At 53.5% G+C, this 21,122-nt stretch overlaps 3 protein-coding genes across 7 annotated transcripts; all 3 read left to right on the forward strand.

The window, feature by feature from the left end:
- The first annotated feature begins 378 nt into the window (after nucleotides 1-378).
- Nucleotides 379-9,288, forward strand: CLK2 (CDC like kinase 2). 5 transcript variants are annotated; one of them, XM_032464099.1, is made up of 13 exons: nucleotides 379-677; nucleotides 2,255-2,424; nucleotides 3,182-3,410; nucleotides 4,099-4,186; nucleotides 4,538-4,604; nucleotides 4,769-4,885; nucleotides 5,679-5,845; nucleotides 6,625-6,719; nucleotides 7,360-7,489; nucleotides 7,596-7,678; nucleotides 7,842-7,921; nucleotides 8,108-8,198; nucleotides 8,756-9,288. In XM_032464099.1, exons 2-13 carry the CDS (start codon nucleotides 2,255-2,257, stop codon nucleotides 8,939-8,941), a joined length of 1,503 nt encoding a protein of 500 aa, XP_032319990.1. In that variant the 5' UTR covers nucleotides 379-677; the 3' UTR covers nucleotides 8,942-9,288. The 5 variants fall into 5 exon arrangements, with proteins under 5 accessions (XP_032319990.1, XP_032319991.1, XP_032319992.1 ...); XM_032464100.1 differs by having other exon boundaries at nucleotides 405-677; nucleotides 4,102-4,186; XM_032464101.1 differs by having other exon boundaries at nucleotides 543-677; nucleotides 3,185-3,410.
- Nucleotides 9,289-9,760: 472 nt separating this feature from the next.
- Nucleotides 9,761-14,250, forward strand: SCAMP3 (secretory carrier membrane protein 3). The gene is made up of 9 exons (XM_006172682.3): nucleotides 9,761-10,049; nucleotides 10,384-10,461; nucleotides 11,064-11,186; nucleotides 11,273-11,393; nucleotides 11,869-11,997; nucleotides 12,452-12,611; nucleotides 12,720-12,821; nucleotides 13,370-13,487; nucleotides 13,804-14,250. The coding sequence occupies exons 1-9, from the start codon at nucleotides 9,984-9,986 to the stop codon at nucleotides 13,948-13,950; spliced, it is 1,044 nt and encodes a 347-aa protein (XP_006172744.1). The 5' UTR covers nucleotides 9,761-9,983; the 3' UTR covers nucleotides 13,951-14,250.
- Nucleotides 14,251-14,763: 513 nt separating this feature from the next.
- Nucleotides 14,764-20,557, forward strand: FAM189B (family with sequence similarity 189 member B). Its single transcript, XM_032464094.1, is given in 13 exon segments — nucleotides 14,764-15,386; nucleotides 15,388-15,573; nucleotides 15,769-15,825; nucleotides 16,024-16,134; nucleotides 16,241-16,360; nucleotides 16,522-16,629; nucleotides 17,129-17,301; nucleotides 17,432-17,531; nucleotides 17,867-17,936; nucleotides 18,194-18,742; nucleotides 19,313-19,381; nucleotides 19,466-19,719; nucleotides 19,808-20,557. Coding segments are annotated over 13 exon segments (2,010 nt in total). The 5' UTR covers nucleotides 14,764-15,347; the 3' UTR covers nucleotides 19,982-20,557.
- The last annotated feature ends 565 nt before the right edge of the window (nucleotides 20,558-21,122 follow it).

Genomic DNA, 21,122 nt, shown 5'->3' on the forward strand with positions numbered 1-21,122 from the left:
TTTACAGGCTATGCTAGAGAATCAGACCTCACCACCAAGCCTCAAGAGGTTTACGGAGCGGCAACACTCCGTAAACGACACCCCTCCTTTTCAACCTCCAAACCTAACAACGTAAGCCAAATAAGTCTCAGGAAAAGGGTGAAAGATTGAGGAAGGGTACGGAAGTGAGGAAGGATACGGAAAGACACGAGGCGGGAATGCACCGGCCTGGCAAACCCCGGCGACTCTCTCCCCGCCCCCATGAACTTCCGCCCCCAGCACCTTCTCGGCTCTCACAGGCGGAAGACGGCTAGCTACGCGAGGACGCAGTGGCGTGCGCGGTCTTAGGGGCGGAGCCCCGGGGTGGCTGGGAAGCGACGCAGGACGTGCGTGCGTGCGTACGTGCTCGCTCGCGGTGGCGGCGGCGGATCGGAGAGGCCAGAGCCGGAGACCGAGCTGGGATCGGGCCCCGGGCGGGGGCGGTGCGAGCGGCGCCAAGCCGATCCTGGGGGCGGGGACGGAGCTTGGGCGGGCGGGACTGGAGCGGAGCCCGGGAACGAGGCGGGAGGTCCCAGGGTCTCGGGTTGGGGGGGTGGAGCCGCACTTCGTCGCCGCGGGGGTGCCGGGACTCCGGCCGCAGTGCCGCCGCCATCACGGACTTCCTGTGGGACAAGCGCACGGGCCTCGCCGCCAGAACGGTGAGCGCGCGGGCTGGCGGGCCGCGGGGCCGCGCGGAAAGATGGCGACTGCGGGGCGGGCAGGGATAAGATTGGATTGGGGGGCAAGGAGCCAGGGCCAGATTAGGAGAGGGGAAGGGCTGAGACCTCTGAAGTGGCAGAGGTGAGGAGTAGGAAGATGAAGTGGAAGGTCGATCTGCCTTAGATGTTTTCGGGAAGACCAGTAGGAAAGTTGGGAGGGACCAAAGTAGAAGAGGAGTGATGGAGCAGAGATGGGAGTGGTTCCAGAGACGAGAAAGAGCATAATATCAAAGTTGGACCAAAGTTAGAGAGGGAGAACACAATGCCGTGTCTCTTGGAGGATGTGGCAAGAGTTTGACTCTAAGGGTTAGTACTGGATTTTCTGAGAAAGAGAAAAAAAAGACAAGTTGAGAAAGTTGTAGGCTGCAGATACTTACGGGGATGGGAGAGAGGAAAGTCTGTGAGGGACTTTGGTAGCAGTACGTATGTGAGAAGATGATGAGATGAAATGTGGCAATGCTAATCAAGGTTGAATTATGTGGGAGAATCTGGTGATTGCATCTTCTTAGTTTCCTACAAGCCCTGATAGGCCAGGAATGAATCAATTACCACCGTCCTCCTCAATTTGAAAATTAGCTCAGAATGGGAGCCAGATGTTGGAGCTTTATCCACACCTAACCCACGCCCTTCCCCAAGACTTATGTCTCTGGGCATATTTAATTCTATTCTCCTTTCCTTTTCTCATCTTCCTGGATTGTGACAGTGATTTCTCTCTGGTTCTTTCCTTGAAGGAAAAAAAGAATTTGTGCACCATGCTATTGCGATTCCAATACCTGGAAGGTGGCCAGCTTTTAGCCAACTAGTGCTGATATTAATTAACAACCAATTATTCTCTACTTCTTAGCATAAAAGGGAGGGGCCGGATGGGAAGCTGACTGCAGTTTGGGGCCTCCTGTATTAAAATCATTCAAGGGGGATTTTTTGCCAGTGATGTGAGAGAAGATTCAGGTAATTCAAGGGGCCAGACTCAGATCCCTGGAACTTGCTTTTATTTGGTATACACTACTATGTGTAGAAACCTGGTAAAACTGGATTCCTACCCTCAGGACATGGATGGTCTAGTTGAGATGAGATCCACTTTCAGTGATTGTAAATATTTGTCACAATAGCGTATACTAAAGCATTGTTCTCTTGCTGTTGAATTGTGAGGAACTATTCTAGATCTCAGCCAAGGATGAACTGTGGCAGTCTCTATCAGTTACACAGTCTGAGCTGTAATAAGCTTTGGCCCACACCTGAGTATCTTCTTGAAGCCATGTTTGAGGTAAATCAGAGTAGAGCAGTGAGCTGAGTGGGAGGAAGCTTCCTAAATTTTTCAGCCAGCATTAGTAGAATATATACTTTATTAAGAAGGGATTTTGAGAACAGAGGAAAACCAAGGGAGTTGTGGGTGGCCAAAAGAGGTAGAAATAGAAGAGCAGAAGGCAGCTTAACATCTCTGGAGCAGCCAGTCCTTGGAAGAGACTTTTGAAAACTCAGAGCTGCCCCACTATTTCTAATTTTACCTTCCCTTCCAGATGCCTCATCCTCGAAGGTACCACTCTTCAGAGCGAGGCAGCCGGGGGAGTTACCATGAACACTACCGGAGCCGAAAGCATAAGAGACGAAGAAGCCGCTCCTGGTCAAGTAGCAGTGACCGGACTCGGCGGCGCCGGCGGGAAGACAGCTACCACGTCCGTTCCCGGAGGTGAGGCTTCGGGAAGAGAAACCCATACTCGGCCCAGTCGTTTATGTATTCAGCACAGATTTATTGGTTTCATGTTAAGCAACTGGGGGAAGGGGATGGTCAAAATGGATGACAAAATAAGCCATTTACACTGTGGTGTTAAGAGTATTATCGTGGAGAAAGTATATAGTAAGGGGCTGAGGAAGCTTCCCACAGGTTTGGTTGGAGTGGGGCAATGTGTGTAGTTCAGGGAAAACTTCCCAGAGAGGGTGACACCTAAGCTTGTCTAAAAGACAGTGGAGAAGTGTCCTAGACAAAGGAGAGCAAATGCAAAAGACTTGGGGCTAGAGGTAACTAACGAACGAGTTAACAGACAAGACAAATATAGAGCTGCAGAGTTTTAATAACTTAGCAGCATATTCAGTGGGAGGGATGGGTTAGGGATAGTTAGGGAGCAAAGCTAGGTATCAGTTAGGAAAGGCTGGAGAAAGAAGCGGCTCTTTGTTCCATTGCATCACTGGAGGGGAGGAGGAGGCTCTCAGAAGGAGTTGTTCTGCAGATGTCTTTTCAGAGGTTTGGTGACATGCAGGTGTGGGGATCCTCCTCTGTGCTTGGTTACATCACTGCCCTGGGTCTTGGTCCTCTCAGAGTGACTTGAGTGTGTGAGAGCAACTTTTCTAGCATTACTCCTTGTCCTCGGTGAGGGAGGGCCTTGTCACATGGTATGGCAAGGAATGTGGCCTGAACAGATGCACCTAATGGTGTTGTCGTCCAACAGCAGCTATGATGATCGTTCATCAGACCGGAGGGCATATGACCGGCGATACTGTGGCAGCTACAGGCGCAATGACTACAGCCGGGATCGGGGAGAAGCCTACTACGACGCGGACTACCGGCATTCCTACGAATATCATCGGGAGAACAGCAGTTACCGCAGCCAGCGCAGCAGCCGGCGGAAGCATAGACGGCGAAGGCGACGCAGCCGGACATTCAGCCGCTCGTCTTCGGTAAGTGCCAGCCCAGGCCCTTCCTCTCCTTACTCTTCTTCAGCCCTCTGGGACCCCGGTAAGTGAGAAGTATCCTTCTTCTCAGCCAAGCATTGGGGTATGAACACTGAGGTGGGCGCTGAGTGTCTACTCTCTTGGAGGCTCTCCGACTCTTGGAGGGCCCTGAATCTGCTTTGGAGATGGATGGGCACAGAGCATTTGTGAACCCCAGTGCCCTCCCTGGCATGCTGGGCTGACTGTATTGGGAGCAGCTCTTCCACCCCAGAGGCTTCCACTTTCTAGTGGGGACCTTGCTTGTGAACTGCCTTTCTCCCCCAAGCCCTGGGCTCCACGGCCCCCTCAGCAGGTGGGCTTGGGTGGGGGCAATGGGAGATCTGTGCCCACCTGGAAGGGCATTGTGTAGAGCATGGGGTTGTGGGTGACATTGGCAACGACACCACTTCTCTGCTCTGCCCGTGCCTCTCCCTGTTCCCATTTTGGGTTTGGGGACTTGGGTTATGCGCCGCTCTTTCTTCTCACCCCGATCCGCCTTACTGCATCTGACGTGTTCCCTTCCACTGTCCCCCATCATCGTCTGTCCCCCCTGGCTGGGCGCCTGTGACCGGTGACCCCTCCACCACCCACCCCGCCTCCCTCCGGCCCCCGCTCCGACACCTGGCTTGCTCCGACCCCCCCCGCCCCCCGACAGCAGCACAGCAGCCGGAGAGCCAAGAGTGTAGAGGACGACGCTGAGGGCCACCTCATCTACCACGTCGGGGACTGGCTACAAGAGCGATGTACAAGCCAAATCGTAACAATCCTATAGCCTGTAATGGTCCCATAGCCATCCTAACATCCCGAGCCAACCCAAGTCACAGCCTCTTTTGCCTCTTCTCAGTGGTGTTGTTTATCTGGGTGGTTTGAGTTGCTGTTGAGATTGACCTCTGCTGTCCACTTCCAGCTCTCATGGCCCCTGGGTTAAAGGTGGTGGGAATCACGCAGGGGTTTTCTCCTCCTGTGACCATCTGTATCTGTTCCCCCTTCCTTCATCTCCTCACCCCAGGTTGCTGTACCCTTTTTCTTCCAACTCAGCTCATTCCCCACCTTCTCTCCCTCCCTCTCCCCGACCCTGCTCTTTTTCATTTCAGATGAAATCGTAAGCACCCTGGGAGAGGGGACCTTCGGCCGAGTTGTACAGTGTGTTGACCATCGCAGGTAACTGTCAGCCCCCTCTGTACTCCACGTCTGCTAGGTGTAAAGAGGTAGGGAGATTATCTGGGACTTTTTTGCTGATTAGCCAAAGGTAGAATTTCTTAATCCCCTGTTCAGTCTGAGATGTTCTTGAGATTCTACCAAAAGCCTCTTCTGTTATTCTATAGGGGCGGGGCTCGAGTTGCCCTGAAGATCATTAAAAATGTGGAAAAGTACAAGGAAGCAGCTCGACTTGAAATCAACGTGCTGGAGAAAATCAATGAGAAGGACCCTGACAACAAGAAGTAAGCAAGCAAAGGAGTATGTGGGGAGTCTAAGCGGCTCCATCCCTATACAGGAAACCTTCCTGACCTGTGTTAGGCAGGCAGGGGAGTCCTAGACCTTCTCATCCATTCGTCTTTAATTTATCATCTTAGAGCAGTAGAACATTAGGGCAGGAAGGAAGGGCCTGTGTTATTCTTTAATCCATTCTCCTTGTTTTGAGGGCAAATTGCTCCACAGTTTGGCTCCAGCCCAGGAGGGATATGCCCAGAAATGGCCCTGAGACTGAGAATCAACATTTTCATCAAAAAATTAATTGAGCTTTTAATACCCAGAACTATGCTGAGAAGGCCACAGATATTTATGTGTTAATATTTCTGTTCACACACTTTCCATAATCCAAGTATAGAATAAGACTATTAAAGGCATAATAGACATAAAGATGGGCTCAATGATAGCTGATGGTGAGTGACTTTCAGAGCTGGGAGCTGGGGTCAGGATGTAGGAGTGGCAGTTTGACAATTCGTGATCCACACTGGAGCCTGGTACTTAGCAGCTCCTCAGCAAATACAATTTTTTTCTTTTTAGCTATTTAAAATGTAGGAAAATAGTTTGAAACATGACAGGCAGTACATCTCTTCTTGGATCTGCCAGAAAGGCTATTCCCTAGCTGAACTGAATTTTCTTGGTGATATTAGCTGGCATGTTTTTACACAAGTGTGTGGAATCAGCAGCTATGCAGTCCCTCTGTGTTGGAGGGGTGGTGGGCAGAAGGGAGCTCATCAGACATCCCCCTTCCCCCATCTCTCTTCCCAGCCTCTGTGTCCAGATGTTTGACTGGTTTGACTACCATGGCCACATGTGTATCTCCTTTGAGCTTCTGGGCCTTAGCACCTTCGATTTCCTCAAAGACAACAACTACCTGCCCTACCCCATCCACCAAGTGCGCCATATGGCCTACCAGCTGTGCCAGGCCGTCAAGTGTGAGTGGGGCGGGCCGAGGCGGACTCTGGGGCAGCCCCTCCCTCCGTTGGACCTCTTCTGTCTCAGTTGTGCACTGATGAAGCCCCTAAACAGTCAACTTGATTATCTGCAGTTCTTTTATTCACTGTTCTGTTGACATCTCTTCCTCTTCTGACTTAACTCCTCCACTGATGTCCTCACCATCACTGATTGCTTTTACTCCACGTTCAGCCTAGCAGGAGCTGGAAGAAAAAGCATTTGAAATCAAAGCACTTAATTACCTCTTTTTTTTTCCTTCATTCCCCTTCCTTGGGAAAGTGTAAGCCATGCAGCAAGCACAAAGAGACAAAAAGATTCCTCAAGCTAGAAGTTTATATTTGTCTGAGCTGAGATGCTGACTGATCCCAACAAAGCAGGTGGGGGCAGGGAGTAGTGCAGCCAAGGGGCCAGGTAGGGGATCCAGACTAGTACATACTTCCTCTTGAGTCTTCATAACAATACGGTTTCACAGAGCTGAATTCACAGGATGTCAAACACATGTCAAGAGTCAGTACAAAAATGCAACTCGTAGCAAATCATCTTATACATTGTTGAGAGATACATACATATATATCTTACATTAATAAGTATAGGGCTTCTTAGACCAGGCATTTCATTTGGATATAGAACAGAAAGCAGCCTAATGATTGTGGACCTACCTCCTCACCAGCTTTAAGCTAGGTGACCAAGCCTGGGGTCAGCTGGTGCCAGTTAGCCCTGTCCACCTGAACCAGCCCTGACCTGGCCTTCTCCTCTGCAGTCCTCCATGATAACAAGCTGACACATACGGACCTCAAACCTGAAAATATTCTGTTTGTGAATTCAGACTACGAGCTCACCTACAATCTAGAGAAGGTAAGATGGACAAGCTCTGCCCCTTGGCCAGTGGGTGCAGGTGTCCCTGTCACTTGGCCTTTCTCTTAGCCCTTTGTGTCCTGTCTTTTCTTTCTTTCTACCACATTTTCTGCTCTGGCTCTGACTGAGTAAAACCAGAGTGCTAGAATAGATTGAAAGGGAGAGATGTAACACTTAAATTGGAAGAGAACTTGGCAAAAGAACCTCTGTTAACTTTCCAAAAGAGTGAAAATGCTTTTAAGGTTCTTAGTTTGGGTTTTCTGTAGAGAGCTCAGCTCCTTTGGCTAACTGGAGATAATGGAGATCTCAGCTAAGGAAGCTCTTTCTCCCTTTGCTACCTGCTATATATTTTCCAAAAGACTATATACCAGTCACAGTGGGTATACTCTTCGGATGCAGAGGGGCATGTGTGCTGTTCCATAATTATTCCATATTCCTCTTCCTCTCCCATTCTGCAAGTACTCTGCTCGGTATTCGGGAGGCTGTAAAGCAGGAGATTCTCTGGCGTGTGTGGGAGCAGGCAAGAGATCAGAGGTGCTTTTTAAGGCTCAGGAGCACTTCAGAGAATAGTGGTAGAATCTTGGTTGGTTCATTCTCAATCTCAGTGCAGAGGTTCATTCTCTTCCTGCTTTGCTCCTAGAAGCGAGATGAGCGCAGCGTGAAGAGCACAGCTGTGCGGGTGGTAGACTTTGGCAGTGCCACCTTTGACCATGAACACCATAGTACCATTGTCTCCACTCGCCATTACCGAGCACCAGAGGTCATCCTCGGTAAGGCGGGGAGAACAAGGTGGTTCAAATATGTTGGGGTTGGTGTGGTGGTAAGGATGGGGCCCCCTGAGCCTCATAATACCTTTTCCTTCTCATTCCTACCCAGAGTTGGGCTGGTCACAGCCTTGTGATGTGTGGAGCATAGGCTGCATCATCTTTGAATACTATGTTGGCTTCACCCTCTTCCAAGTAAGTGGTGGGATATCTTATGTGACCACTAGGCACTATCCTACCTGATTTCTCTATCTGCTGAGGACCTGCCTACTCGCTCCTCCACACTGCCTATCTTCCTGGTGGCTAGTCCTCAGCATCCCCTCCTGGTTCCATGCTCAGTTTTGTTTTTGTTTCCCAGACCCATGACAACAGAGAACATCTAGCCATGATGGAAAGGATCTTGGGTCCTATCCCCTCCCGGATGATCCGAAAGACAAGGTGAACCTTGAGTGGGAGGGACTTAACCCTTTTCCTCTTCTCTCCACAAAATTGGTCTATATCACATCATTTTCTTTTTTCTTTGACATCTCCCCTCCCCCCAGCTACTCTCAGATGGGGGAATAAGGGAGTTATCCCACAGCAAGAGGAACCTCCTGATTCCTCAACCTCCCCCTTCCCCTCTAGGAAGCAGAAATATTTTTATCGGGGTCGCCTGGATTGGGATGAGAACACGTCAGCTGGACGCTACGTTCGAGAAAACTGCAAACCACTTCGGGTGAGCCGGGCTGGGAATAAATAGTGCCCACCACCCAGAGATTACTTCCTTCTTAAGGTGTTTTGCCCCTGGAGTGCATTTCACAAGCAAAGGGTTAGGAAAGAAGGGGAGGACAACTGAAAGAAGACATCTTTTGTTGGTAGAAGAGAGATAAGAGAGAGTAGTTTTATGGAGGGAATGAGGTTAGACAGCCATGTCTTTCTTGAACCAACCAGAGATGAAAGCAATGTCCTGGATTCTTTAGGTCAGACAGAAAAGAATAAATTACTTTGGAAGAGCTTACATTTTAATGAGGAGCTAAAGAAGATTCATGAAATTGACAAGGATACACAAATAGAACTTTCAAAGACTATGAAGGAATAATTGTGCTAGTAGGAGGGTAGGTTGAGCTGTAACAGCAGAAATGGTCATGGTGTGGTTATGGTGAGGTAGCGTTCTTAATAGTTGCAAGCAGAGCCTTGGTCCTCCAGAATTGAAAGAAAGCTAGGGCCTTGACGAAGAAGGCAGGGTTTATAAAAGGCATCGTGCCTCACCTTTTTCCCAACCTCCACCACCAGCGATATCTGACCTCGGAGGCAGAGGAACACCATCAGCTCTTCGATCTGATTGAAAGCATGCTAGAATATGAACCTGCTAAGCGGCTGACCTTGGGCGAAGCCCTTCAGCACCCTTTCTTCGCCCGCCTTCGGGCAGAGCCACCTAACGCCAAGTTGTGGGACTCCAGTCGGGATATCAGTCGGTGACGATCAGGCCCTGGGCCCCGCTGCGTCTCTAACAGCAGTGGGTGTCCAGTCCAGGACACTGGTGCTTTTTTATACAAGAGAACAGAGCCGGAGCCCACTCTCTCCTGGCTCCCTATGTACCTGTGAATATGTGAAATAGTGTAAATAGGAAAGAACTTGTACCTATCGCTTCAACCCCGCCTTGTACATAATGCTATTCCATCTCACACTTCCCACCCTCACCTGCCCCTCCACAGTTGAGTTGGATAGGGGCAGGATGAGGTAACCAGGTGGCATCTATCCCATATTTTATAAGGAATTTTGTACAGTCTTTGTGAAATAAAATGACGTGCTTCATCTGACCCCCATCCCTGGAGTTTGAGGTTTGGGGATACTGGGGTGGAGGGATGAGAAGGTTGGCGACCTTTCTGAGTTTGGGTACAATGGGAGTCCCATTTTACCTTCCAACGTTAACCATAGTCAGGCTACCAGTTTATCCCAGGAGAGTAGTGATGGGTGAAATAACATTTCTTGCCAGTTAGAATGGAGAAGGGTACAAGGTTAGCACTTGTTTGATCTGGAAAGATGAGGGTTGGGAAAGAGGTCTGATTACTATAGCTATTAGTCTGGGCGCCAGGATAGAGGCAGAAATCCAGATTTTAAAACTTGCCTAACTGGGCTTCTAGGAGGCAGTCACCACGGGTCAAAGACATCTCGGAGGACTAGGACAGACGGGGATTCTGACGCTAGGCCTCCTGGGAAGTGTAGTTCGTTGGTTGAAGGAAGTCACGTGGGAAGGGGCGGTGCTTGGCCAGGGAGACTAGGTTGGAGGTGTCACGTGGGGCACTTCCTTCTTTGCCTTTAGCCGAGACGCAGGCGCGACCCGCTGCTGCTGCGGGAATCCTTGTGACCCTTCCGGTCGGTACAACCAATCCGTGCACAGAGAAGCGGGGCGGACCGAGAGGAGCGGAGCGGAGGGAGCTCTGAGAACCACGGCCGCCGCCACTGCCGCGGCAGGGGCGTGGAGGGCAGGGGGCCGGCGGCCCAGGCCGCAGTTGCAAACATGGCTCAAAGCAGAGACGGTGGAAACCCCTTCGCCGAGCCCGGCGAGCTTGACAACCCCTTTCAGGTGACTTGCGCCGGCCTCCTTTGGGTAGCTGGGTTGACTTCTCGATTCTAGAGGGTCGGGCGAACTTGTATTCCCATCGCGACATTTGGTCCGAGGAAGGGCTGCCACGTGGGAGTGACGGTGATTCCAGACCAGTGAGCACCCTGGAGGGGCGGGCCCTGCCCCTTAAGGAGCTGGTACTGGCAGTGTGGGGTGAAGGACTGGGGGCAAATATTGGGACAACAGCGTGGCCCCCAAGTTGCAGTCCTTCGAGCCACGGGCAATTGGAAAGAGACCCCTGTGAGTTCCCCTAGAGGCACGAGGTGCCAGCTGAGCCCCAGCTCTCTGCCCTCAGGACCCAGCCGTGATCCAGCACCGACCCAGCCCGCAGTATGCCACGCTTGATGTCTACAACCCTTTTGAGACCCGGGAGGTGAGATTCTGAAGAGCACAGGAGGGCCAGGAAGGGTAGGGTATGCCAACAAGTCCACTCTCTTGGGGTACACGGGACTTTGCTGCAGGCTTAGCTTCCTGGGAGAGGCCAGTCTTCCGTGTGATGCCTAACCCTTCTGAAGACACCAGGGCCAAGGATCCATCCAGTTGGATCTCTAAACGTTGGTCCTGGGAGGACCTGGAGTCTGGCTTGGCCTGAACCAAGACTTTGTTTAGGGAGGTTTCTTTGGAGAAGAAAAGGAATGGGACTGGTTACAGTTGAGAAGAAAACAAACTATGCTTAGGTGTACAATTAGAAGGCAAGAAATAAAGAAGAATACACCTGTTTGTCTCAGTGGTAAGAATTTTTAAAAGTTAAGGAAGTAGATGAGTATTTGAGTCCTGGCTTAGGAACTCGATGTGAGGGGTAACGAGGGCTGCTGCAGGTCATATAAGAGTTCTCTGATACAAACTTTCTAACACCTGAGGGAGGGGCAGCTGCCTTAGGTAATGAGTTCTAGGTCTAAAGGAATTCAGGCAAACTCTAGATTCCTGTGTTACGAGGAACTAGATGTTCCCTAAGGTCTTTTCCAAACTCCACAGCCGCCACCAACCTATGAGCCTCCTGCCCCTGTTCCGGTAGCTCCCCCCTCGGCTCCCCCATTGCAGTCCTCGAGAAAGCTCAGCCCCACAGAACCCAAGAACTATGGCTCCTACAGCACCCAGGTAAAGGGGATGTGTGGGTAGGAGTTGGGAAGAAAGGCCCGCCCTGTGGTTCAGGACTCACATCTCTCTCTGCTCATACTGGGCAGGCTTCAGCTGCGGCAGCCACAGCTGAGCTGCTCAAGAAGCAGGAGGAGCTCAACCGGAAGGCAGAGGAGTTGGACCGGAGGGAGCGAGAGCTGCAGCATGCTGCCCTCGGGGGCACAGCTAGTAAGTGGATCCCTGGTACACTGGGGGAGGGCATCTGACAGTTGTGAAGCTTCAAAAAAGGACCTAAGAACATGGGCACTGGAGCCAGATTGCTGAGTTTGAATTTGGGCGCTGTCGCTTACTAAGGGTGAGCTTAGGCAAGTTACTTAATCTCAAGTGCCTCAGTTTCCTCACCTGTAAAGTGAAAATAATGTTTGTACCTGTTTGACAGGATTGTTGTGAGGGTTAAACAAGGTCATCTATACAAAGGGCTTGACGCAGTGCTTAGAAGTTGTAAGTCATTATAAACACACACAACATTGTAAATCAACTATACTTCAATTTTTAAAAAAACCCACTATTAATGTTAGTTTTGCTACTTACCCTTGTCTCCTTGAACCCAGAATTGGAAATAGAAGAGAGGGCCTGAGGGTAGAAGGAAAGGGGGGTAATTTTTTGGCCTCTGTCTCACTCCTGCTCTCTTTGTGCCTTACAGCTCGACAGAACAATTGGCCCCCTCTACCTTCTTTTTGCCCAGTTCAGCCCTGCTTTTTCCAGGACATCTCCATGGAGATTCCCCAAGAATTTCAGAAGACAGTATCCACTATGTACTACCTCTGGATGTGTGAGTAGTGAGAAGCCTTTTTAAAGGAAAAGTACAAGTAGTAACTTGTATATCTTTTCTTCTCTGGAGCCCACTCACCTAGAACTAGACACTTCACCTTTCCTCAGTATTTGAGTTTAAGGCTAATTTCTCCAGGATCTTCCAGTATTACTCCTTCTATAGTATTTAGAACTTACTCTTCAGCCTTCTGGGAAATGTATGTTCTTATCCTCTCCCCCTTTCCCTCATCCTCTGGTATAACTGTATACTAAATCCTTTAAATGTCTAAACAAAGGGGATCACATGTGATTGAGACGTGCTAGTTCTGTCTCCCCTGTTGAGTTGAGTTGAGGGTCCTGTGAAGGCAGAAGGCTGCCGCCTTTTCCTTATTCTGCCACATCTGGTGAGGGTGGTGGGGTGGCTTCTGTGGGAAGAAGCTTTTACTGACCCATTGTCCTTTCCCTCCGACCCTTAGGCAGCACTCTGGCTCTTCTCCTGAATTTCCTTGCCTGCCTGGCCAGCTTCTGTGTGGAGACCAGCAATGGCTCAGGCTTTGGGCTCTCTATCCTCTGGATCCTCCTTTTCACTCCCTGCTCCTTTGTCTGCTGGTACCGCCCCATGTATAAGGCTTTCCGGTAAGAAGAGGAGGTGGGGATGATGGCGGGGAGGGGACTTGGATGGGTTCCATTTGGCTCCTCCAGCCCTCATTCTAATCCTACCCTTCCTATCCTTTCTCCTTGCAGGAGTGACAGTTCATTCAATTTCTTCGTTTTCTTCTTCATTTTCTTCGTTCAGGATGTGCTGTTTGTCCTCCAGGCCATTGGCATCCCAGGTTGGGGGTTCAGGTCTGTGAGGCTGCCATTTGCCTTCACTCCTTCCTCCTGCTCCTCTAGTCCAAGTCAGCACTGGATACCGACGTAGGAGTTGTTCAGAAAAAGGAAACGTGGTTTTTATCCTTGGCAGGTGCTAGTTTAAGAAAGACAGGACATACTCCAGGATAGAGAGAGCACAGATGGAACCCTAGACAGGCATAGATTAGGGGAAAGATGGCTGCATATGGTCAATCTGAGAAGGCTTCCTGGAGAAGGCATATGTAACCAATGGTTGAAGAAGAGGGAGAATCCTCAACAGAAAGGTCTGTTTGGCGTCAGGATGTCTGGAGGAGCTTGGAGAGCTAGAAGCCAGTGGTTCAGAAGCTGGGATTGAACCATGAATAGAACAGATGTAGTTTGGGTTTGTGGTGCATGGAAAGCTGCCAGACTGATTAGGGAAACGGCCCTTGGTGGAATGGGTGGGAATAGGGCATGTTTGCGACATGTGAAGAAGCTGGAAGGACAGAGACCCAGCTGTGAGCAGCCCCTCATCACTTCCATATACTTTCCCCTCCTAACAGTGGCTGGATCTCTGCTCTGGTGGTGCTGAAGACCAACACGGCTGTAGCTGTGCTCATGCTGCTGGTTGCCCTGTTCTTCACTGGCATTGCTGTGCTGGGCATTGTGATGCTAAAGCGGGTGAGGGGTTGTGTTGAAGGTGGGGCCAGGAGAGTGAGATCATATGTCCCTAGGGGCCTGAGTGGAACATTCAGGAGCAACTGGGGAGGGCCAAGCTGATGGATGGGTTCTCAGCTAATGGGCCTCTGGCGGGAGGTGGGTGTTCTGTGGGAGGGGTGTGTGTGTGTGTGTGTCTGTATGCTGGGAGGGAGCCAAGAAGAAAAAGCTAGAGCCGCAGGCTGGTGAGTGGTGGTGATGGTGATGGTGATGGTGTTAGATTGGAGCAGGCAACAGTGGCCGGAATATGCTGTAAAGTCTGTGCCTTCTCTACCTGCAGATCCACTCCTTGTATCGCCGCACAGGTGCCAGCTTTCAGAAGGCCCAACAAGAATTTGCTGCTGGTGTCTTCTCTAACCCTGCGGTCAGAACCGCAGCTGCCAATGCAGCCGCTGGGGCTGCCGAGAATGCCTTCCGGGCCCCATGACCCCTGACTGGGATGCCCTGGCCCTGCCACTTGAGGGAGCTGACTTAGCCCCCATCCCTGAGGTCTCTGGGATTTGGTGAGATGTCACAGCTTGACGTCTCCGCTATAGTGCCCCCAATCCCACAGCTGTGACTGCTGAACCTGACTTACAGGTGTAGGGAGTCCCACTGTGACCCAGTCACTGCTTCCCTCCCATAAGGCCACACTGCTGCCACCCCTACACACCCCAACCCAGCTTCCCTCTGCTGTGCCAAGGCTGTTGCTTCGGTTATTTAAATAAAAAGAAAGTGGAACTGGAAATCCCCGTTTCTGGAGTTTTAATCGGAAGAGAAAGTGGAGGGGACTGGAGTGGAAGCAGAATGTGGACTCCAGAGGGAAGGCCGGGTCTGTCCTTAGTGCCGTTGGGAGCAGGGCAGCAGAGCCCGCTGGCTGGCGTAGGAAGAGGGAGGGAAGTCCACGGTTGGGCGTGGAATTGTGGATCTGCCAGGGAGCTCAGCTCCCCACCCCTCTCCGTTAGTGAAAAAGACGCTGCCTCTGCTGGGTACTTAGCTGGGGCCCAGAGGCCTGAGAGGCTGGGCAGGGCTGAAGTGAGCGCCAAAACTATTAGCCCGGACTTGGGTCCGGGGAGAGGCAGGGACCCAAGCTGCTCACGGGATAGGCCGCGGCGACCGGCTGACCCTACGGACGGTTCCCGCCCTCCTCCTCCCACACGATCTTCTGCCGGGACTACAGCTCCCAGAGTGCGCCGCGCGCCGGCCCTCGCGCCACGCCCCTCCTCCCGCACCGTCCCATCCCCATCCCCCGCGTCCAGTCCCGGACCTGCTGCAGCCCGAGCTGGGCGAGCGGGAGCATGGTGGGGAGGGGAGCGGGGCTGACGACCCAGGAGACGGCGCCGCCGCAGCCTCTCCCCACCAGGCGGCCTCGGATCCCACTGGACACTCTGAGGGCACACCGACCGCGCCTCTAGAGTCACCCCACGCCGATCCTCCCCTCTACTCTAGACTTTTTTCCCATCCTTCTTGCCTTTACCCTTCCCACCCTTCCCTGGGTTCCGGACCGCCGCCCTCACTTCACTCCTGGACCGGCCCTTCTCGGCGCCCCTTTTCCCTAGGGAGATGCAATGAGCCGGTGCCCCCGCGTCCTCATCGCCATCCCGGGCACGGTGCCCGTCCAGTGCCCGTGGTGGAGAGGGAGCACTCCGCGGCCCCTCCGTGACGCCCCTCCCTTGGGCGCCTCCTCAGCTGGAGTCCCTGGGCCATGCCCCAGGGGACTCAGGGAGGAGGTGGGCTCTAGAGCGAGAGGGGTGGAGAGGAGAAAGGACGGGGCCTTGGGCGCCTCTGAGATGCTCCCAAGCACCAGGGAGAGCCGAGCGAGGCGCAGACAACCGGGCGGCAGGCATGATGCCCTCGCCTAGTGACTCCAGCCGCTCGCTGACTAGGCAGGCCCAGCACCCGGGGCCTTACCCACCTCCGCCTCCACAGACCCTGGCTGCAGGCCCTGCTCACCCTGGGGCTGGCTCAGGTGCTCCTGGGCATCCTGGTGGTCACCTTCAGCATGGTGGCCTCCTCCGTCACCACCACCGAGAGCGTCAAGAGGTCCTGCCCGTCTTGGGCTGGATTCTCGGTGAGTTGGGTGCACAGTTGTTGGGTGGGGGAGTATCCTTGGGCCCCACCCCTCCACACCAGCTGCCAGTCCAAATCCTGGCTTCTCCTGTCTCCTCGTCCTCTTCCTCTTTACAGAGCTGGGTGCACCCCGTGGTGAGGGGCTCACTCAGGTGCCTCCCCTGCCAGGCTGAGCCTGTGCTCACTCTGTCCCCAGCTGGCGTTTTCCGGGGTGGTTGGCATTGTGTCCTGGAAGCGGCCGTTCACTCTAGTGGTATGTGCTAGGGTCTGGTACCCACTGGGAGGCAGGTGCCCAGCACCTGAGGGGGTGCCCATTTATGCCCTCAAGAAGGGAATTGGCTTTCCCGTTCACACTGGCCAGGCATAAATGTCTGTGAAGGAGGGTGGCTCCATCTGCAGTAGAGGCTACCCCTGGGGTCCCAGCCCTAAGTCTGTGCCTTATTTCCACCAGATCTCCTTCTTCTCCTTGCTTTCGGTGCTCTGTGTCATGCTCAGCATGGCTGGCTCTGTTCTCTCCTGTAAAAATGCTCAGCTGGCCCGAGACTTCCGAGAGTGCTCCTTGGTGAGATTTGAAGAGGGAGAGCCTGAGAGCACTGGTTGGGGGAGGTGTGCAGGACACCTGGGTTGGTCCTGTTTCAGGCTGCCTCACCCTTCTCACTCCCACTCAGGACGGAAAGGTCTGTGTGTGCTGCCCCCCTGTTCCTCTTCTCCGGCCCTGTCCAGAGTCTGGGCAGGAATTGAAACTTGCCCCTAACTCTACCTGTGATGAAGCCCGAGGGGCCCTCAAGGTGAGCATACCCCCGCACCTCCACCATTCCTTCCTCTCCCACCATCCTCCTGGTTATAACCCTTGGGTCCCCTCCTGAGGTCCTCACAGGCCTAGAGTATGTGGGCTTTACCTAACCCCAGGCCCCTCTCACATCCCTCTTCCTCTCTCTCGCTTCCCCAGAACTTGCTCTTTAGTGTCTGTGGGCTCACCATTTGTGCCGCCATAATCTGTACCCTCTCTGCTATTGTCTGCTGCATCCAAATCTTCTCCCTGGACCTTGTGCACACGGTGAGCGGGGAGGGGTCAAGGCCCCGAAGATACGATGAGGGCAGGGGTGAGTGTGCTGGATCTGGGCTTGAGGGGCGATGGCTACAGTGCTGGCTTCTGAGCACCAGGGACTGTGGGTCACCTCTTAGGCATGTCTATTGCAGGGATGTTTGGGGGGGATTCCAAAACAGAGGGTGAGGAGGGGAATGACAGGGAGTAAGAAAAGTTTGTGATGCAAGTCTGGGGCATTGGAGAGTAGAACTAAAAGTTGGGAGGAGTCAAGAATGTCTTGGATGAGGGGTGGGAATAAGGGGTTGATCTGGGAGGGACAGAGGACAGATAGCAATTCTGGGTGCAGAAGGGTCCATAAAGAGGAGGAATTTCTAGATGCGTAGGGCCAGAGCTGGAGGTCCTTCCTGGATGGGGGTGGGGCCAGAAAACATAGATGAGACAGGAGTTTGGGAGCCAGGGAGCTGTATTCCCAGAAACCAGGCTTGCTGACCTGCTTACTCCTCAGCAGCTGGCCCCTGAGCGCTCAGTCTCAGGCCCTCTGGGGCCTCTGGGCTGTGCATCCTCGCCCCCAGCCCCGCTCCTACACACCATGCTGGACTTGGAGGAATTTGTACCGCCTGTGCCCCCACCACCCTACTATCCCCCAGAGTACACCTGCAGCTCAGAAACAGATGCACAGAGGTAAGGCCTGGCAGAATCCTGTTGGGGAAACTAAGGAAGGGGACTGGGGTTGCAGCTGGATTGGTAGGGAGGGCTCTTTGCAGAGTAGGAGTTTTATTTCAGGCTTTAACTCTCTCCCTCATCCTGCCAGCATTACCTACAATGGCTCCATGGACAGCCCGGTGCCCTTGTACCCTACTGATTGCCCCCCTTCTTATGAGGCCGTCATGGGGCTACGAGGAGACAGCCAGGTGAGAGCAGGGCTTGGTGTGGGCTGGGGAGCCGGGGATAGAGCCTACAAAGCTGAGTGAGCTGCAGTCACTGGATAAAGATAATACTAGTTCTCGTGATCTGTATAGTAAGAGAATATCCACTGTCATCTTTGATCTGCCCTCGAGCCTGGTAAGATGGGTGGGGCAAGACCTATTATTTCCATTTTACAGCTGTGGAAACTGAGGCCCATATAAGTGACGTGGACAAAGTGACAAAGCTGGCCTGGAATCTAGGTCTCCAGAGCTCTGTCCAGCATATGGGGTGGCCATATCAGCCTGTATGGCTGGACCCTTGACCCCTGTGTCTTCTGCAGGCCACTCTGTTTGATCCTCAGCTTCACGATGGCTCCTGTATCTGCGAGCGAGTGGCCTCCATTGTTGATGGTAAGTAGAAAGTGGGGAGGGTGGACCAGGGCCGCGATGCCTGGGATTGCAGGGCTGGGTGGGGGCAAAGAGGGAGAGACGAGCATGAGTTGGTTGAGGGACAGCGATGGCTGAGATTTCTTGGAATTCTGGACGTGCCTGTCTCCTTGGAGATAAAGCTAGAGGCAGGGTGGCCCCCTAGAGGCTGGGCCTGAGAAAAGAGGAACCACCTGGGCCTGGCCAGACTGGTGCTACCCAGCAGCCCCTGCCGTCCACAGTGTCCATGGACAGCGGGTCTCTGGTGCTGTCAGCCATCGGTGACCTCCCCGGGGGCTCCAGCCCGTCGGAGGACTCGTGCCTGCTGGAGCTGCAGGGCTCCGTACGCTCCGTTGACTACGTGCTCTTCCGCTCTATTCAGCGTAGCCGTGCCGGCTACTGCCTCAGCCTGGACTGCGGCCTCCGGGGCCCCTTTGAAGACAGCCCCCTGCCCCGGCGGCCCCCGAGGGCTGCCCGCTCCTACTCCTGCTCCGCCCCCGAGGCCCCACCCCCACTGGGTGCCCCCACAGCTGCCCGCAGCTGCCACCGGCTGGAGGGCTGGCCGCCCTGGGTGGGGCCCTGCTTCCCGGAGCTGAGGCGGCGGGTCCCCAGGGGAGGCAGCCGGCCAGCTGCGGCCCCTCCCCCGCGAGCCCCCGCTCGCCGCTTCAGCGACAGCTCAGGTTCCCTCACCCCACCGGGGCACCGGCCTCCTCACCCAGCTCCCCCGCCACCGCTGCTGCTGCTGCCACGGTCCCACAGTGACCCGGGCATCACCACCTCCAGCGACACCGGTGAGCCCCCACCACAAGATCTGGGAGAGGGCCAACCTTTGGAGTTAGAGGGCCAGTGATGCCCGCTAGGATTTGGGACATTGTGGAGGTCCCTGAGGAGGAAAAAAAGGTGAAACTCCTGCAGTAGACACTTCTTAGGTCACCTTCTAGAAACACATCAATAGCCTAGTGGCTAAAAGTAAAGGATTTGGCTTTTGGAACCCAATCCCACAGCTCCCAGCTTGGGCTAGTTACCTCCCCTCTCCAAGCCTCAGTTTCTCACCTGTAAAACAGGTATAATAATAGTACCTCAACCACAGGAGAGATGCAGGTCAAATGCCTGGCACTGGCACAGAAGTGCTCACCATTACCATTATGTGCCAGGGAGGAGGCAGCAGTGAATGATAGCGCCTTAGTCCCTGTCTTGGTGGATTGTATCATCTAGTTGCTGGCAGAGGTGGGCAGAGATGATGCCCCCTTGGTTGGGACTGGAGTGTGAGAGCTGCGCTTAAGTTCTCAGGAGGGCTGCGAGAGGAGTGGGCGTGTCTACTGAGCCCTCCCACTTAGTCCCTGTCTCCCTCTCCTTCCCAGCTGATTTCAGGGACCTTTATACCAAAGTGCTTGAGGAAGAAGCTGCTTCCGTTTCCTCTGCAGACACAGGTCAGCCCTGTGGTTGGTAGGGGAGTGCTGCCTGGCCTTCTCTGCACCTCCCATTCCACCTGTTCTCCCTCTTTCTCTTTCCAGGGCTCTGCTCTGAAGCCTGCCTCTTCCGTCTAGCCCGCTGCCCTTCCCCCAAGTTGCTACGTGCTCGCTCAGCCGAGAAAAGGCGCCCTGTGCCCGCCTTCCGGAAGGTCCCCCTGCCCTCGGGCCCTGCACCTGCTCACTCCCTGGGGGACCTGAAGGGCAGCTGGCCAGGCCGGGGCTTGGTCACTCGTTTCCTCCAGATGTCCAGGAAGGCCCCGGACCCCAATGGGAATGGAGCCCACGGGCATAAGCAGGTAGTTATGGAAGCCAGGGAAGACACCCAGAAAAGCCTGGAGCTGCAGGTCAGGCCACATTGATGCTCTCTCCTGTGGCCCCATCTAGGTGCCCCGGAGCCCGTGGGGCCGGCCAGGCCGAGAGAGCCTCCATCTTCGCAGCTGTGGTGACCTTAGCTCTGGCTCCTCCCTGAGGCGCCTCCTGTCTGCCAGGAGGCTGGAGCGTGGTACCCGCCCCCACAGCCTCAGCCTCAATGGGGGCAGCCGGGAGACTGGGCTCTGACCTGGGCATCCTGCCACACTGAACAGATCCAGATGAACGCTGGGGCCACAGGCACCAGCTGGTTGGGACCAGCAGCCCCCAGCACTCCCTTGCACTGGCTGACACAAAAAGAAACCTGCTGAACACCCCCAAAAGTATCCCTTTCCTTCCTACCTCTACGGGCTCCTGCTGCTTGCCTCTGCCCCTCTGGCCTGGGAGAGCTTCTGTCCTGTGCTGCATGGGTATTCAGGCTGTGGGGGAAGATGCCCCTGCTTAAAGCACTGGAGGAGGAAAAATAAAGTCCTGTTCCCTCAGCATGAGAGTAACTCTCACTGGTTCACCAGGGGCCCTGTGGCCAGGGCAAAGGCATGTCCCAGGTCTTTAAACATAGGGGGCTGTGTGCCTGTGCCGTGGGGTGGTGAGGCATGAAGAGTCAGAAAAATCTGGGTGGCCTCTCAGCTCTGCCACCACTAGCTGCATGACTTTGGGCAAGTTATTTAACCTGAATTGCCTAATCCGTACAACATTGTGAGGACAAATGTTTGTAAAGCTCTTAACACACTGAGTAAGCCTTCAATAAATTTCAATTTTCCCTTCTCTTCTGGATCATTCTTTTTCACCATTGAAATCTGTTCTAGCATTGCTCATAGTTACAAAAACTCTCAAGACACTGGTATTTATATCCAGCTTCCACGTGGTATCTCTGCCCCTTTTCATAGGCAGACGTTTTCTCTCTTCCTTCCACTTCCTGAACATCCATTCTCTCCCGGCCCATTCCCATCAGGCTCCTTCCCCTCCCTCTCCCCAGGCACTGCTCTTGACAAAGTTTTCAGTAACCAAAGAGGTATTGGACCCAGTGGCCATTTCTCTGCCTGCATTTCATTTGACCTCTAAGAAACAGATAATCAGCCTCTTTTCTCTTGAATTTTTCCACTTTTTTGTCTTTGAAGACATCATGCTTTCCTGTTTTTCCTTCTGCTCTACCATGTTGGTATCATTTGCCAGCTTTCACACCTCTGTTGGACTGCTCAGCACTGGAGGGCCCCAGGGCTCTCCCCTTGGCCTTCTCTTTTCTACCCCACTCTGTGATAGGTGGCCCTATCATGATACCTGGCTTTAAATGCCATCTATGTGTTGGTGGATAACTCTCTTCTTGACCTCT

This window comes from Camelus ferus, chromosome 21, assembly GCF_009834535.1.
Source record: "Camelus ferus isolate YT-003-E chromosome 21, BCGSAC_Cfer_1.0, whole genome shotgun sequence".
Lineage (NCBI taxonomy): Eukaryota > Metazoa > Chordata > Mammalia > Artiodactyla > Camelidae > Camelus > Camelus ferus.